General features: G+C 39.8%; 3 protein-coding genes across 6 annotated transcripts in view; all 3 read left to right on the top strand.

The window, feature by feature from the left end:
• Window positions 1-1,151: 1,151 nt before the first annotated feature.
• On the top strand, window positions 1,152-3,101 carry dnajc22 (DnaJ (Hsp40) homolog, subfamily C, member 22). 2 transcript variants are annotated; one of them, XM_027288927.1, is made up of 4 exons: window positions 1,152-1,230; window positions 1,705-2,290; window positions 2,393-2,685; window positions 2,786-3,101. In XM_027288927.1, exons 2-4 carry the CDS (start codon window positions 1,762-1,764, stop codon window positions 2,960-2,962), a joined length of 999 nt encoding a protein of 332 aa, XP_027144728.1. In that variant the 5' UTR covers window positions 1,152-1,230; window positions 1,705-1,761; the 3' UTR covers window positions 2,963-3,101. The 2 variants fall into 2 exon arrangements, with proteins under 2 accessions (XP_027144728.1, XP_027144729.1); XM_027288928.1 differs by lacking the exon at window positions 1,152-1,230 and adding an exon at window positions 1,241-1,348.
• A 615-nt stretch (window positions 3,102-3,716) lies between these two features.
• Window positions 3,717-5,614, top strand: LOC104933368 (zinc finger protein Eos). The gene is made up of 3 exons (XM_027288929.1): window positions 3,717-4,016; window positions 4,133-4,300; window positions 5,354-5,614. The coding sequence occupies exons 1-3, from the start codon at window positions 3,890-3,892 to the stop codon at window positions 5,401-5,403; spliced, it is 345 nt and encodes a 114-aa protein (XP_027144730.1). The 5' UTR covers window positions 3,717-3,889; the 3' UTR covers window positions 5,404-5,614.
• A 1,032-nt stretch (window positions 5,615-6,646) lies between these two features.
• The window catches only part of ikzf4 (IKAROS family zinc finger 4), a 13,467-nt gene continuing 5,020 nt past the window's right edge, over window positions 6,647-15,093 (top strand). The window contains exon 1 of one of the 3 annotated variants that reach the window (XM_027288924.1): window positions 6,647-6,682. The gene's annotated coding sequence lies outside the window, so the exon portion shown is untranslated. Of the gene's footprint in view, window positions 6,712-15,093 lie in introns of all 3 variants that reach the window. The other 2 variants (XM_027288923.1, XM_027288922.1) reach the window with 2 other exon arrangements.

Here is a 15,093-nt window from a genome sequence, read left to right as displayed (position 1 = left end):
AGAGGACAATTCAGGATGAAATGTTCATGTATTTACTGTAATGTGCCCTGTGTCAGTGGTAGAATGTGATTAACTACATTTTCTGAAGTACTGTAGGCAATAATGGTATTTTTACTCCGCTACATTTGTCTGGCAGCTTTGGTTACAGGTTAATTTTCAGATTACTGTTTTTTTTATATCATTCCTTATAGTTATGAGTTGTGAAGATTTCCCTAAACTAAATACAGTTTCTAAAACCCCTCTTGGATTAGCTGGAAAAGGCTTAAGGACAAAGCTAGTGGATGTTTGGGGATTTTAAGCAACAATACCTGTGTCTAGAACATTCACATACATTTATTTATTAATTATTTATTCTAACTGTTTAAATTCATTTTCGTTCTTTGAACATGTAAAAAAATGATCACACATACACAATTTTACACATGCTATTCATGCTGTATATACTATCATATCCCCCTACATGCATTATTTTCTCTATGCACCATTGTCTTATTCTTAATCTGTCTACAGATGTTATTATTGGTTATTTATACACCAACCTGCCACTTCATTAGGTACACTTGTACGCTCCAATTTGATCCATTACAACAAGTCTGCCATAAATTCTACCTTAGCGGGTGCTGTTGTTGTACAGGAGTGCATTTATTGAAAGGTGTTGATACTATTTTAGTATATATATATATATATATATATATATATTATATATATTATATAATATATATATATATTATAATATATATATATATATATATATATATATATATATAGTTGTTGTGGGGTGTGTGTGTGTGTGTGTGTGTGTGTGTGTGTGTGCTTGTTCAGCTTATTGCCCTTGTTTTCTGCTGCATCTCTGTCTATATCTGTATATGTACATTGAGAGCAAAATTCCTTGCATGTGTATACATATCTAGCCAATAAAAGTGATTCTGATTCTCAGAACGATTTTTATGAACTCATGAAAGAGCTGAGTTTTACAGATTCCTGGTTATACCCAGAAGTATATAAAATGGTTAAATTAGCCCATAAAATTACATTTAAATTAAAACAGACACATTAGTACAGCAGTACTATTAATCCAGTAACATCACTATAGTAATGGTAAAACACCGCCAGGGACCATTTGAGGCCACTACGTAATTTCATTGACATGATCCAAAGTCCAACTGTTGCAACAACTTGCATCAACTTTAACTACGGACAGTACTGGACAGGATTGGATTTGTGGTCTCAGTAAGTAATCTAGTTATTATTAGAAGAAACCCAATTTGTCTTAAATGTATTTTTTTTAAAGTAAATCAGTTGAACTGTCAGTGATATGGATTAACTGTGGATTCGCCTAGAGAGAAAGGTTGGTGCCTACTTCAGTTTCAGACTTTTTGTAGCTACAACATGTGATATATTTTCTCTCACAAAACACATGTAACAACATGGACAATTACAGATTACTATGTTTTGGATTATGTAATGATTTAAAATGACAATGTCCATCGCCAGCTAAGATAAATCCCTCTTATATAATATATTATTTAACCAGGAAACTGGATCGCAGAGATTAAAAATCCATTCGAGTGTGCTGGCCAGGATATCAGCAGCACATCGTAGAGAAAACTACCAAAATGTATAGCAGACTTAAAATAGGGAAATTTAGTTAGCAATAGTTTTGACTTGTAGGTGAAAATAAACTCTTTCATTCCTTCTGTACAGGGACTCACCAAGGATGACTAATATTCTTTACAGAAACTGATCTACTGAGGCCAAAGGATGGTAAAACGTTTAATTGTAGCCTATGCCCTGTGGGCAGTAGGTGGGCCTTTGGGCCTACACCATTTATATTTAGGAAGAGACAGACATGCTCTGTTATGGATGTTAACCCTGGGAGGATTTGGCTTTGGCTGGGTCAGAGAGATCATACGTATGCCTGCATATGTTGCTGAGGCCAATCAAGATGCTACCAACATGGCCCCTCCATCTGTAGGCCCTGTCAGATTTGCTGGACAGGTGTGTGTTGGGATCTACTTTGGCACCGTGGCTCTGATAGGATTGAACTCCCTCAGTTTCTTCTACTTGATTGTTCTGCCGCTCTGTGTGGGTGCAGGGGTACATCTGGTGTCCAGTGTTGGCCAGCAGACCTCGGATCTCCAAAAAACCTTGACTGCATGTCTTATAACCTCCCCAATATTCTATGGCAGCACCTTATCACCTCTCCCTATAAGCCTGGCTGCCAGTGTTACTGCTACACAGCACTGCAGGTACAAACCTCCACAGAAACCCAGGAGCAAACAGGAACTAGGTGAGGTGACCTCACAAATATGACAATATCATACCTTTATAACATTGCTTCTCTCTGAAATTTTAAGGCCTACTAATATTACATTTATTTTGTCTTTTCCAGGTCCACGGCTTTTTGTGCTCGGCCTATCCTGGCTGGCTTTCTCTGCTCCGCTTGGTTACTGCATTTTCCATAACACCACAGCCACACTATACTACCTGTCTGACTGTTTAGCAGCACTGCTGGATATTTTCTGGTTTCTGCCTTGGCTCCGAAGTGTCTTGGAGTACATTCTTTTAATGCCTTATCGGATCTTGTGTTTTTTTACTGGTGGGAGTTACTATGAAGAAGCTTGGAAGAAGGTGCTAGAAATACTGCTCAGAGAGTACACTGAGAGAGAGAAAGAGGCACTGCAGGTGAGCAATCTCTGAACTCTGTGAAGTCTACATAAGTGACAAGTTAAGAAGGTTATAGTTCATGTATACTGTACATTTTAGATACATATTTGTGTTGCAGGTGTTATCACTGGAAGTAGAGGCCTCTCTTGAAGACATAACTCGCAGCTACCGGGAGCTGGCCAAGACGTGGCATCCAGACCACAACCCCAGCAAGAATGCTGAGGAAATGTTTATGAAGATTCAAGAGGCTTATGAAGTCCTTCTACGCCGGCACAGACCTCATCGATTCAAATAGTTGCACTTCACTCATTTCTGACTGACACTGAGACTCTTGGCCACATTGTTCTTCAGTCATTATTTTCAAGAGCATGCACAAACATGGATGTGAGGGGCCTGCAGCAATCCCTAAAATCAGGCATAATAAAACCCATCAATTAAACATATGATGACGTTGTCCTTTTTTACTAAGATTTGCTGTATTAGTATTTGTGCTAGAATTTGTATTGTATATCTATAATACTGTAACAACCTTATTTCCAACCCAGATTATGGCAAGTTGGATCTATCACACACGAGCACATTGAGGTGATTTAGGGAGTTTAGAGAGTCCCACTGAATAAAAAGTGACCAAAGATGTCAGGGCACATGGTCAGACAGACCCAGAGAGTTCAACTCAGACAGCTACTGCTAGAGTACATAGGGTAACTGCAGTTACTGTCATGCACAGTGACATATACAGGCTAAATAAGATGTGTGATTTAGTTATTGATCTAAGTAATGAATTTTATCTAGTAATTAGAGCTTGCTATCATTTTTTAATCAGTGATTTTGCATTGTGTTTATCCCACAGTTATTTGGTTGGTCTCAAACGGCAGCGTGCTGCCACCTTGTGGTGTTAGCAGATGTCACGTCATTCAAAAACTAGTTTAATTACAACAATTTCACTTGTTTTTGAGTGCTTACTTGCTGTTAAACCCCAAACTACCACTGCTAAGAACCTGTTTATTAAGTTAACAGCATGATTACTAAAATGGATTATGTAATATATGTAAGAAATATATGAACAGACATCAAAGAGAATTTTGTAAAAATAACCCGCCTACTCCATTTTCCACTTCTATATCCGGAAGAGGACTTGATGATAAAGAAGTGTCTGATTTTCCAGTGAACGAAGTCACTAAATCCAGGGGCAGGAAGAAACAGAGCGAGCGTTTACAGTGAGATGGCCAGTCCAAACGCTGCTTCACCAGGACCTATCAGGCTGCCCAACGGGAAGCTCCAGTGTGAGGTGTGTGGGATGATCTGCATCGGACCCAACGTGCTGATGGTGCACAAGCGTAGCCACACAGGTGAGAAAAAGCCAACAAGAAAGCTCATGACATTGCAAGCCAAGTACAGTGCGTTATCACCCTAAATATCAATACTTCAAATGATTTCAATCCTTTGTCCACCCATGTGTTTGTAGGTGAGAGGCCGTTCCAGTGTAACCAGTGTGGAGTTTCCTTTACCCAGAAGGGGAACTTGTTGCGCCACATAAAGTTGCACTCAGGAGAAAAGCCTTTTAAGTGTCCCATTTGCAACTATGCTTGTCGCGGGAGAGATGCCTTGGCTGGACATCTACGCACACATGCAGGTAAATCAGTGAGATTTACGTGAAATACAGCACCAGACACAATCAAATATGTGACGTGAAGAGATCTTTCATAAGTTCACTTATTCAACCTAATGTCACCTTATTGTGACGAGGTATAATGCATGAATTTACAGTAAGTATTAGAGGCGGGGATTGAATGGTCCATTTCCCCTTCTGTGAAGTTATATGGACAGACATCAAAGAGAATTTTGTAAAATAACCCGCCTAATCCATTTTCTACTTCTTTTTCCGGAAGAGGACTTGATCATAAGTGTCTGATTTTCCAGTGAATGAAGTCACTAAATCCAGCATGCTTGTGCAGCTTCAAACCAGCATTTCTCAAACAGATATTCACATAGGGCAGTAAACTGTCGCCTGTTGGGTGCCATGAGCTCTCTTGATCTCATAAATGTTAATACATTTTTTAAATTATTATTTTAAAAATGGAGTCAAATTCCTTGCATGTGTATACATACCTGGCCAATAAAAGTGATTCTGTTTCTCAGAACGATTTTTATGAACTCATGAAAGAGCTGAGTTTTATAGATTCCTGGTCATACCCAGAAGTATATAAAATGGTTAAATTAGCCCATAAAATTACATTTAAATTAAAACAGACACATTAGTACAGCAGTACTATTAATCCAGTAACATCACTATAGTAATGGTAAAACACCGCCAGGGACCATTTGAGGCCACTACGTAATTTCATTGACATGATCCAAAATCCAACTGTTGCAACAACTTGCATCAACTTTAACTATGGACAGTACTGGACAGGATTGGATTTGTGGTCTCAGTAAGTAATCTAGTTATTATTAGAAGAAACCCAATTTGTCTTAAACGGATCTTGTGTTTTTTTTACTGGTGGGAGTTACTATGAAGAAGCTTGGAAGAAGGTGCTAGAAATACTGCTCAGAGAGTACACTGAGAGAGAGAAAGAGGCACTGCAGGTGAACAATCTCTGAACTCTGTAAAGTCTATATAAGTGACAAGTTAAGAAGGTTATAGTTCATGTATACTGTACATTTTATGTACATATTTGTGTTGCAGGAGCTGGCCAAGACGTGGCATCCAGACCACAACCCCAGCAAGAATGCTGAGGAAATGTTTATGAAGATTCAAGAGGCTTATGAAGTCCTTCTACGCCGGCACAGACCTCATCGATTCAAATAGTTGCACTTCACTCATTTCTGACTGACACTGAGACTCTTGGCCACATTGTTCTTCAGTCATTATTTTCAAGAGCATGCACAAACATGGATGTGAGGGGCCTGCAGCAATCCCTAAAATCAGGCATAATAAAACCCATCAATTAAACATATGATGACGTTGTCCTTTTTTACTAAGATTTGCTGTATTAGTATTTGTGCTAGAATTTGTATTGTATATCAATAATACTGTAACAACCTCATTTCCAACCCAGATTATGGCAAGTTGGATCTATCACACACGAGCACATTGAGGTGATTTAGGGAGTTTAGAGAGTCCCACTGAATAAAAAGTGACCAAAGATGTCAGGGCACATGGTCAGACAGACCCAGAGAGTTCAACTCAGACAGCTACTGCTAGAGTACATAGGGTAACTGCAGTTACTGTCATGCACAGTGACATATACAGGCTAAATAAGATGTGTGATTTAGTTATTAATCTAAATAATGAATTTTTATTCTAGTAATTAGAGCTTGCTATCATTTTTTAATCAGTGATTATGCATTGTGTTTATCCCACAGTTGTCTGGTTGGTCTCACAACGGCAGCGTGCTGCCACCTTGTGGTGTTAGCGATGTCACGTCATTCAAAAACTAGTTTAATTACACACAATTTCCTTTTTTTGAGTGATTACTTGCTGTGTTAAACCCCAAACTACCACTGCTAAGAACCTGTTCATTAAGTTAACAGCATGATTACTAAAATGGATTATGTAATATATGTTAAGAAAATATATGACCAGACATCAAAGAGAATTTGTAAAATAACCCGCCTACTCCATTTTCCACTTCTATATCCGGGAGAGGAACTTGATCATGAAGAAGTGTCTGATTTTCCAATGAATGAGTCACTAAATCCAGCATGCTTGTGCAGCTTCAAACCAGCATTTCTCAAACAGATATTCACATAGGGCAGTAAACTGTCGCCTGTTGGATTGCTATGGCTCTCCTGATCTCCTAAATGTTAATACATTTTTTATTATTATTATTTGTTGCCACCTGTACCCAGAGCTGACATGCATCGATGCATTCGACAATCACTGTACAATTATTCAGTCTGTAGCCTAGCATGGGCCCGGAAGTTCTTCCAGGTACAAAAAAAAAAAAAAAAAAAAAAAAAAAAAATCCCGGAGATGCTGTCGTCGCCTGGGAAAACAAACAGCTATCCAGACAATTAAAAGGAAAACACCGATCGGTCGCCAGTAAGGAAGAGGCTTGTGGACTTCACCGCGGCGCTTCGTAAGATCATTGTCGCTTGAAATCGGAAGCACGGCATGTTTTTGAGTACTTGGTAAGGGCTGAATGCCATTTGTCGTGTGGTCGGGTGCCATAGCACGGCTCATGAGAAACATTGTTATAGCTCAGGCCAGTTTGACGTGCTCGATGTTTGATGACAGCTGCGTTTCATGCGGACAATTTAGGACAGTGGCAACTCCTGCAACAAATTGCCGTTATGTCTCGCCGCTGTCTCGACCGTCCATGAGCTGTAGTGCCGTAATACACCCCAATAATAAAAATAAAAATAACACCGAGCAGTTAAGACAAGTAGTCACGGTTATATAGAAGCAGATAGTTAGTGTGAAAATGTGTTTTACTGCACAGTCGTCCATGTCAGGTAGAAAATCAGTCAAGTGTCTGCGCTGATGTGCGTTCCTTTTTTTTTTTTTTTTTTAATCGCCGTGCCCTAGTGTGACTGGCGCGTCTCCCGGCTGTATCAGAGCCTGTTGCTCCCCGTGTGTGGCCAATGCCAGGATATTAATTTTCCCTGCGATGCATTGTGCTCCCCCCCTCCCTCCTCCCTCCTCCTCCTTTCCTCTTATCTCCTTTCTCCCCCTCAGTCTCTCTCTGTCCATGTTGTCATCCATTGAGCGAAAGGTGGCACCTGCACATCTGTGTGTTTTTGCCTGTTTTTTAACATTGAATTCAACAGAGCATCACCTTAACTCCACTCATTTAATCAACATGCTGCATGTCTGAAAATGTTGTAACTCAGCACCCCCAGTGTATGGTGGACACTGGTGTTGTCTACATGGCTTACTTTATTGTCTGCAGTGGAGTAACTGTACCTATAATCTACAGTATTAACCACATAGTAGCCTATTGCATGTATACATATACATAAACACAATATATAAATGTAGTCTCAATAAATTCAATATAAAGTTTACGATATATATACCTGCATGTTGTTAATCATAATCATAAGCACAATGTATGCACATTGGTTAGGTTAATACACTATATACAGTTCTCTAACTCCGATTTTGTTCATACTGTCTCTATAGTAGGCCACTCAGTATTTTTTTCCTACACGTTTTTTTCCTCTCTACCTCTCCATCTTCTTCAGATGTACATTTCCCTCCTGGGATCAGTTCACTTCGTGTTACTTTAACTTTAACTTTGTTGAGATCTTGTCAAATCTTCCTTGGAGAGAAATTTGGGGGTTGCACAGATCTTTTTAGTGTAGTGTTCCATTATTTTGTCCACCCCCATTAGTTTTAAACCCCTCCTCCACACTCCATTAGCTTACTATAAATGTGAAGCTGCTCTATTCATTGCTGGCCACGGTGCAGAAGAATCTACATAGTACAGAAATAGCAGGCAGAACCCAAGTTTACAAGATTAGTTCATTACAGTGAACTTATTATTAGACACTTGAACTGAAAGCATAAAGCTATCGGTTTCCTAGCTGTTTCTTGTACCAACAAACAGCTGGTAAGTATATTTTATATGGTTAGTATTAAAAGTATTACATGTGCATTTTGATGTGCCGAAGATTTGGAAAGTTGGGCGTGATTGGATCATTAAAGTAATATTGACAATCTGTTTTAAATCTTATTCTGTAGGCATCTGGTGAGAGAATGAATGTGATGACTGCAATGGACGCTCATATGCACAAGGTAAGTTCATATATTAACTTACTATCGATTTGTGTGTACAGTCTTCAGACTTTATTTACTTTAATAACGTGAGTATATTTGTGTTTCAGGTAATGAGGAGAGTCATCAACAGAACAGGATTTTATGGCGGGTTGCAGTGGTCCTTCAGCGAGATCTCCAACAGTCAGCAGTCCTCACCACCCCGCTCTCTTAGTGGTCAGTTATCATCCTTGTTTCATTGTGGCCACAAGGCGTCTATCAAAGTCTTCATTAAATTACGTATGAAAGTAAATGTGTTTCCTTCATCCTTTCTCTATATAAGCAAAACTCCATTAAGGTTGAGCTGTGCAGCGATGATGAGTCACCAGGTGTTCCACAGCCAGAGAAAAGAGAGGCTGTGAGGGACGATAGTAGGAAGGATGACAGAGGGGATCCCATGGAAGAAGGGAGCGCAGAATACGCAGGGGCAGGAAGAAACAGAGCGAGGCGTTTACCATGAGTGGCCAGTCCAAACCTGCTTCACCAGACCTATCAGGCTGCCCAACGGGAAGCTCCAGTGTGAGGTGTGTGGGATGATCTGCATCGGACCCACGTGCTGATGGTGCACAAGCGTAGCCCCCAGGTGAGGAAAAAGCCACCAAGAAAGTGCTCATGACATTGCAAGCAAGTACAGTGCGTTATCACCCTAAATATCAATACTTCAAATGATTTCAATCCTTTGTCCACCCATGTGTTTGTAGGATGAGAGGCCGTTCCAGTGTAACCAGTGTGGAGCTTCCTTTCCCAGAAGGGGAACTTGTTGCGCCACCTAAAGCTGCACTCAGGAGAAAAAGCCTTTTAAGTGTCCCACTTTGCAATTATGCTTGTCGCAGGAGAGATGCCTTGGCTGGACATCTCGCACACATGCAGGTAAATCAGTGAGATTTACGTGAAATACAGCACCAGACCACTCAAATATGTGACGTGAAGAGATCTTTCATAAGTTCACTTATTCAACCTAATGTCACCTTATTGTGACGAGGTATAATGCATGAATTTACAGTAAGTATTAGAGGCGGGGATTGAATGGTCCATTTCCCCTTCTGTGAAGTTCAGAGGAAATTGGTGAAAAAAAAAAAAAAAAAAAAATGTACTGTAAAATACATGACAAACATGACATTTAACAATTTCTGAGAACAGGAAATCCTCTTGGTGCTTTCAATTTGTGAACACACATTCAACAGGTTTTACAGTCTGGGTACAGTGGTCTCGGATCTCCGCGGGTCTCAAGAGGTTCATTTTCAAAGAAAAGCTTCGTGCAAACTGGATTTCAGCGAATTGACGTCAATCTTTCCGAACGCCTATTGTATGAAGCTGCGGTGATAGGTTAGGCGTCATTGGCAAGCCACATAGAACAGTTCAGGAATTGCGAATCAAGGGGGGAATCCACTTTTTTTTATATACAGAAAAATCCCCTCGCACAAACATACAAATAAAACAATACTGCCATAGTAGCTATTTCTCATTCATTCATCAACAGTATCCATCTTATTGGTGTGAAATTTTGGCTATTTTGTCCATCTAAGAAGAAATCAAATATTTTTTCTCTGATTTTCGTTTCTTCTCCAACGGTGGGAAAACTTTCAAGTGCAGCTACTGCAGTCGCAGCTACAAACAACAGAGCACATTGGAGGAACCTCTAGAGCGCTGCATAGTTATCTGAAGGCGTTTGGATCACCAGACAGCAGTCAACACACCAATAACACAGGGTAAAAATTGCACAAACATGAAACTTTTATAGACAAATAAACCTGTAACTTTCTGCATGATGATCTGAATACTTTCTGTATGTTATACTGATGACAACTGGGTTTCTGGTTTTCAGGTGAAGAGTCAGTAAATATGGAGACAGTTACTAAACCTGTGCTCCCGCCATCGAATGAAAAAATCCAGCATGTGGATAGACTGGCTAATTAGCATCACCAAACGCAAGAGTCAACACCACAGAAGTTTTTGGGTGAGTTTTTTTTAAAGAAATCATACAATTAATTTTGATTTACTGATAATGTAAATTCAGCTTGGTAAGTGGCTGATAAAGTATAGAAATAATAAGAACTTGGTTAACCTAAAACAAGTCTGTTCGTTTGGAAGTATTAGCTCCATGAAAATGGGCCAGATACAGCGATGAAGTCAGCCTAGGAGATCTGTTATTTATTAATGATATCTGCTATATGGCCTTCATAGGTGAAAGCACATGCGCCTTGACCTACCTGAAGCACCTTATGAATTGTCTCTGGCTCTGGAAGGAAGGGGACCTCACAAGCTCTCAGCCTGCTGGGACTCTGCGTGGTTGCCTGGTTCACCTCTCCAAGGCAGTAGGGTAAAGGGGAGACCATGGTCAACTGCACTGTCCCAGCTCCATCCTGCCTTCCTGTCAAGCTACGCACAGTTAGGGCTCCATCAACAGCAATGCGACTCCTCAGGGCCCCCGAGCCCATGGTGGAGTAGGGCGACAGTAATGCCTCATGGCCTGGCTGGGCGGGAGGCGTTGAAGGGCCTGATGAACCAACCGTTAACCCTAGCCCCACCACCTCGCCCAATGGCTGCCCCGACTCTACAGACACAGAGAGCACAGGCAGAAGAGCAGAGCACAAGGGCTACAGCCCCGACAAAGTACCTCCAACAACCCACCACCCCACTACCAAACCCTCACACTGCCCCGCAGCCATCCCACCTCCAGTCCCAGCAGGCCAAAGACTTGGACCAAGAGTGGGAGAGAGCGTGTCCTGTACCCCCCACCATAGTGAAGAGGAGCCCTGGCTCACTTCTTTCTTCTAGGGAGACTATGCAGGTGTTAACCGGATGGTCTGCCTGTGCACTCCTTCTACTGCCGGCACGTCGCATCCTCTTCCTGGACCATGTCATGTTCACCATCCCACATGGTTGTCATGGCTTCCATCAACCCTTTGAGTGCAAATTTGTGGCCACCATGACCAGGACCGCTACGAGTTCTTGTCTCACATCAGCCGTGGAGAGCATCAGGTGGGCTGAGGAGAGGCGATAGTTGGTGGATGAGGAGAGGTGGCTGTTGCTCTCTTGTTTTGGGCTCACGTTTGGTTGCACCAGAATCAGTTGCTTTAAATCCCAATGTAGTAAAAGGATTTGTGATTTTATTGTGAGAATATTTATTAAACTAAAGCAGGAGTGAAAAATATTTTCACCTCAATATTTAAAGTTTAGTGGAGGCAAATTACATCTATGATTGATTGCACTCCCATATCAATCATCTAGCAAAACGTCTGTTTTGCTTCAAAAGTGCCTTCTTTGGGGATTTCCTCTTAACTAAGAAAAAAAAACTGGAGGGGAACGGTGCTCAAAAATCTTGACTAGCCATCTTTTGCTAAGTGATTTAGTTAGCACTTTTGAGAGGTCATGTGCACAGGTAGTTAAGAAAAGCATGTACATTTTAAAAATTATATTTGGTCGCTTAGTATGTACTAAGAGCTTTGTTTTTTGTGATTGAACGAGGGTATTTTGTGTCAGGTAAGCTTATATGGCACTGAGAGCTTTGTGGCCTCGGGTTTTGGGAGGAGCTTTTGTCACAGACGAAGCACAGAAATGGATTGCCTTAACTCCTGTATGTATACGCTACTGTAGGAAACATTGTTTACAGCATGGTTCAACAGTGTGTGAAGTCACCTCAGATATAGAGAGAATATTTGCAGCCGCACATTGAGACTATCAGGACAAAGAAAAAATCATGAATCTGAGGGTGAACCGGGTCTTCAGGTTTTAAAGTCTTTGGATTTTAAAGTGAGCCTTAGAATACTGGTGCAGATCAGACCATGAGCCATGTAGTGTACAGTAAGAGTCTGACTGAGATGGCCCAGGGTGTACACCTGTACGGGACTGCACTTTTAGGTTCCCTGCTTATTATGAACATCTTTGCCGAAGCCTCGATGGCTTTACAATTTTTTTTTCTGTGATTGTTCTACTGCACTGATAAATTGCATAACACTCACAATAACTGATCATCTAAGTTGCAACACCATGTATTTTTTAACGGAGCCGGCTTCTACTGAATCCACAGCGTTACACTGGTTCAGCGTCTACACTCACGTTGTTCTTTTTGTGGTTTTTGCACTCGGCGGTTGAGCTGAGATGTTAAACCAATTTGCATAATGTAAGTGAATTAACAATTAATTATGTAAATCAATCAGGTTTTTTGTTCAGTTATCACTTGTGATTATCTATTTGTGTTGTTTGTTTCTGCTTGGTGTATTTAATCAGCTATAATTCCAATCTTATCCAGCATATTCCTCAAGTCCATGAAATGTTACCTCCTGCTTCTTTATAGCACCCAAAAACCTTATTGCTACAGTATGGTGAGTATCTGATAAGTTAATATTGGGAACACGAATGAGACCAAACTCAGTATTCTACTTGTTATTGGGGTTGCTGCTTCATAGTTAGTTAACTTAATTTCCTTTAATTGCAAGCAAAAATATACTTGAACCTGTTTGAGAAAAAAGTAATCTAAAAATGCACTTGGTTTGATAAGTAGAAGGTGTGTGTGAATGGAATATAGGCATGTGTGCTTGTCATTTTCTGCTTTTCCCCTGAATTGTGTAATTATTTTTGAAATGTGAAGAAATTTCAAAAGGTGAAAATGAGGCATGGGTTTTTGTCTCCTCATGTGGGACTTTTCACATGTTATACGATATTTTGTGAATGATGTAACATGACAAAACACTTACCTCAAAAGTTAAGATGTACAACTGCCTCATTGACCGTATTTCAAAAAGTCATGTTGCTTTCCAAAGATGTTCTTGCAGTTACAAATGCGTGCCCCTCGATATTCTCAAACTTTTTACTGTCAATAAGTTACGTTTATTGTAAAAGTGATTTCCTCTAGTTTGACTTAATGGCATCCATACTGTTGTATTTATTTTTCACTTTGAGATACATTAATATTGTCTCACCATCTCTGTGCAACAATACAAAAAACAAGAGGCAATATTTAAGAGATTTAATTATGTATTTCACACAAAACAATTTAGTTTTTTTTTGTGGCCTTTTCAACTGTATTTTTTTGACCGGATAGCCTGAAGGTGACAGGCATGTGGGTAGAGAGAGAGGGGACGGCATGCAGCAAGGGACGCCGGTCGGGATTTGAACCCTGGGCCGCTGCTCAGCCTTTGTATCATGGGGCAGAATGCTCTACCAACTGAGATAAATCAAATTCCCAAACAATTCAGTTTTAATACATACTTTGTAGAATTGCATAATCTTTTCATTAAGACAGTTGAAGTCAAATACATTTCCACAGCAGCTCCTTTGGATTTTTATAATTTATACAGCTATGTCCTATGTCAGATTTTTCAGGATGTAAAGAAGTGACCAATTTATGATTTGGATAGCTGCCTCAATCTGGAACAGATTTATATTATATTATATTAATATTATATTATATAATATTATATTATATTATGTTACCAAGAGCCTTATTAACATGGAGACTAAACCCCCCATATTTATAAATTAGAGGAATCTCCCAAGTATTACTTAACAAGAGGTTGCCACTAGTCTTGATATTTAAGTACCTCCTGCAAACACTGTAAAGTAAAATTGTTGCCATGAGAGGAAATAAGTTATGTATTGGCACAGTAGGGCATCCAATGATTTCATCCTAGCATAATTAAGGCACTGGAATATAATCTGTTTTTTTTCAGCAGATCTTCAGCACAATAGCCACAAATTTTTGGAGCATTTAATTACCATTCAAAATTACATTACAATTGTAGGACGTGAATGTGTTGGACTAATCACTGTGAACAGAATGAAATGGACAATCACTTACGAATATAAAGCTTAGTTCACCTTTTTCAATAAAAAAAAAATTACTAATATAGTATTTATATATATATATATACACACCAACACATTACATACATTAAAATGGGGTTCTTAGATGTAAAATCTACATATATTTCAGATTTGTGTAACAAAAATACACTTGTTGTTACATTGTAGCATGTACCGTGAATTGTCCTTCCCTTTTTTTGTGAGTCGTTTGGATAAAGCGTCAGCTAAATGAAATGAAATGTAGGTTTTGTATATCCTTTGAAACACAAAGAAAATAACCACAATGAAAAGGGCAACTTTGAAAACTTAGACTGCATGTTTTAATATGTGACCTTTTAGCCTTGAGACAGACCTTTGTTTGTCTGTTTCTGGTGTACGTCGACCTCTTTTTTTTTTTTCCTGCCGTGGAAACACCTATTTTACTGCTCCACTACAAATTCCAGTGCAATTCAAACAGACAAAAGGCAACTCTGCAGAATGGACACAATTGCATTCCCATTTGACAGTACAAATCAATCAACAATATGTGCAAAACTCACTGTACAGGTCAAATATGAGTATTTTCCTTTGACAACAAACACACAGACAGTGTGACCTTACACTCACCCATCACCATCCTGAGCGGTGCGCGAAGAGTAAAACCTTACGTTGTTTTATAATTAGACAGGGTCAAGACTGGGTATTTGGCTAGTTTTATAACATTTGACTTATGTGCATTTTCAAAACACGTCTTCGTGTAACCGTCAGCAGCCTTGATGTAAACACTCACCAAAATCCCACAGTAACGCCCCACCCAATGAGTCTTCTGTTTGTGTTTAGATGCTTCAGTCTGGCTGTCAACTGCCTTTAAAAATGCTTCA

This window comes from Larimichthys crocea, chromosome XV, assembly GCF_000972845.2.
Source record: "Larimichthys crocea isolate SSNF chromosome XV, L_crocea_2.0, whole genome shotgun sequence".
NCBI lineage: Eukaryota > Metazoa > Chordata > Actinopteri > Sciaenidae > Larimichthys > Larimichthys crocea.
Note: the sequence above shows the minus strand (reverse complement) of the source record. Positions and strands in the feature narration are given on the sequence as shown.

What these genes read in the sequence shown, in the direction of transcription:
- dnajc22 (XM_027288927.1), top strand. Translation starts at nt 1,762, where the DNA reads ATGGTAAAACGTTTAATTGTAGCCTATGCCCTGTGGGCAGTAGGTGGG. An exon ending in CAGGAGCAAACAGGAACTAG is followed by an intron (nt 2,291 to 2,392) that starts GTGAGGTGACCT and finishes TGTCTTTTCCAG; the next exon opens with GTCCACGGCTTTTTGTGCTC. An exon ending in GAGAGAAAGAGGCACTGCAG is followed by an intron (nt 2,686 to 2,785) that starts GTGAGCAATCTC and finishes TTTGTGTTGCAG; the next exon opens with GTGTTATCACTGGAAGTAGA.
- LOC104933368 (XM_027288929.1), top strand. Translation starts at nt 3,890, where the DNA reads ATGGCCAGTCCAAACGCTGCTTCACCAGGACCTATCAGGCTGCCCAAC. An exon ending in GCACAAGCGTAGCCACACAG is followed by an intron (nt 4,017 to 4,132) that starts GTGAGAAAAAGC and finishes ATGTGTTTGTAG; the next exon opens with GTGAGAGGCCGTTCCAGTGT. An exon ending in ACATCTACGCACACATGCAG is followed by an intron (nt 4,301 to 5,353) that starts GTAAATCAGTGA and finishes TTTGTGTTGCAG; the next exon opens with GAGCTGGCCAAGACGTGGCA.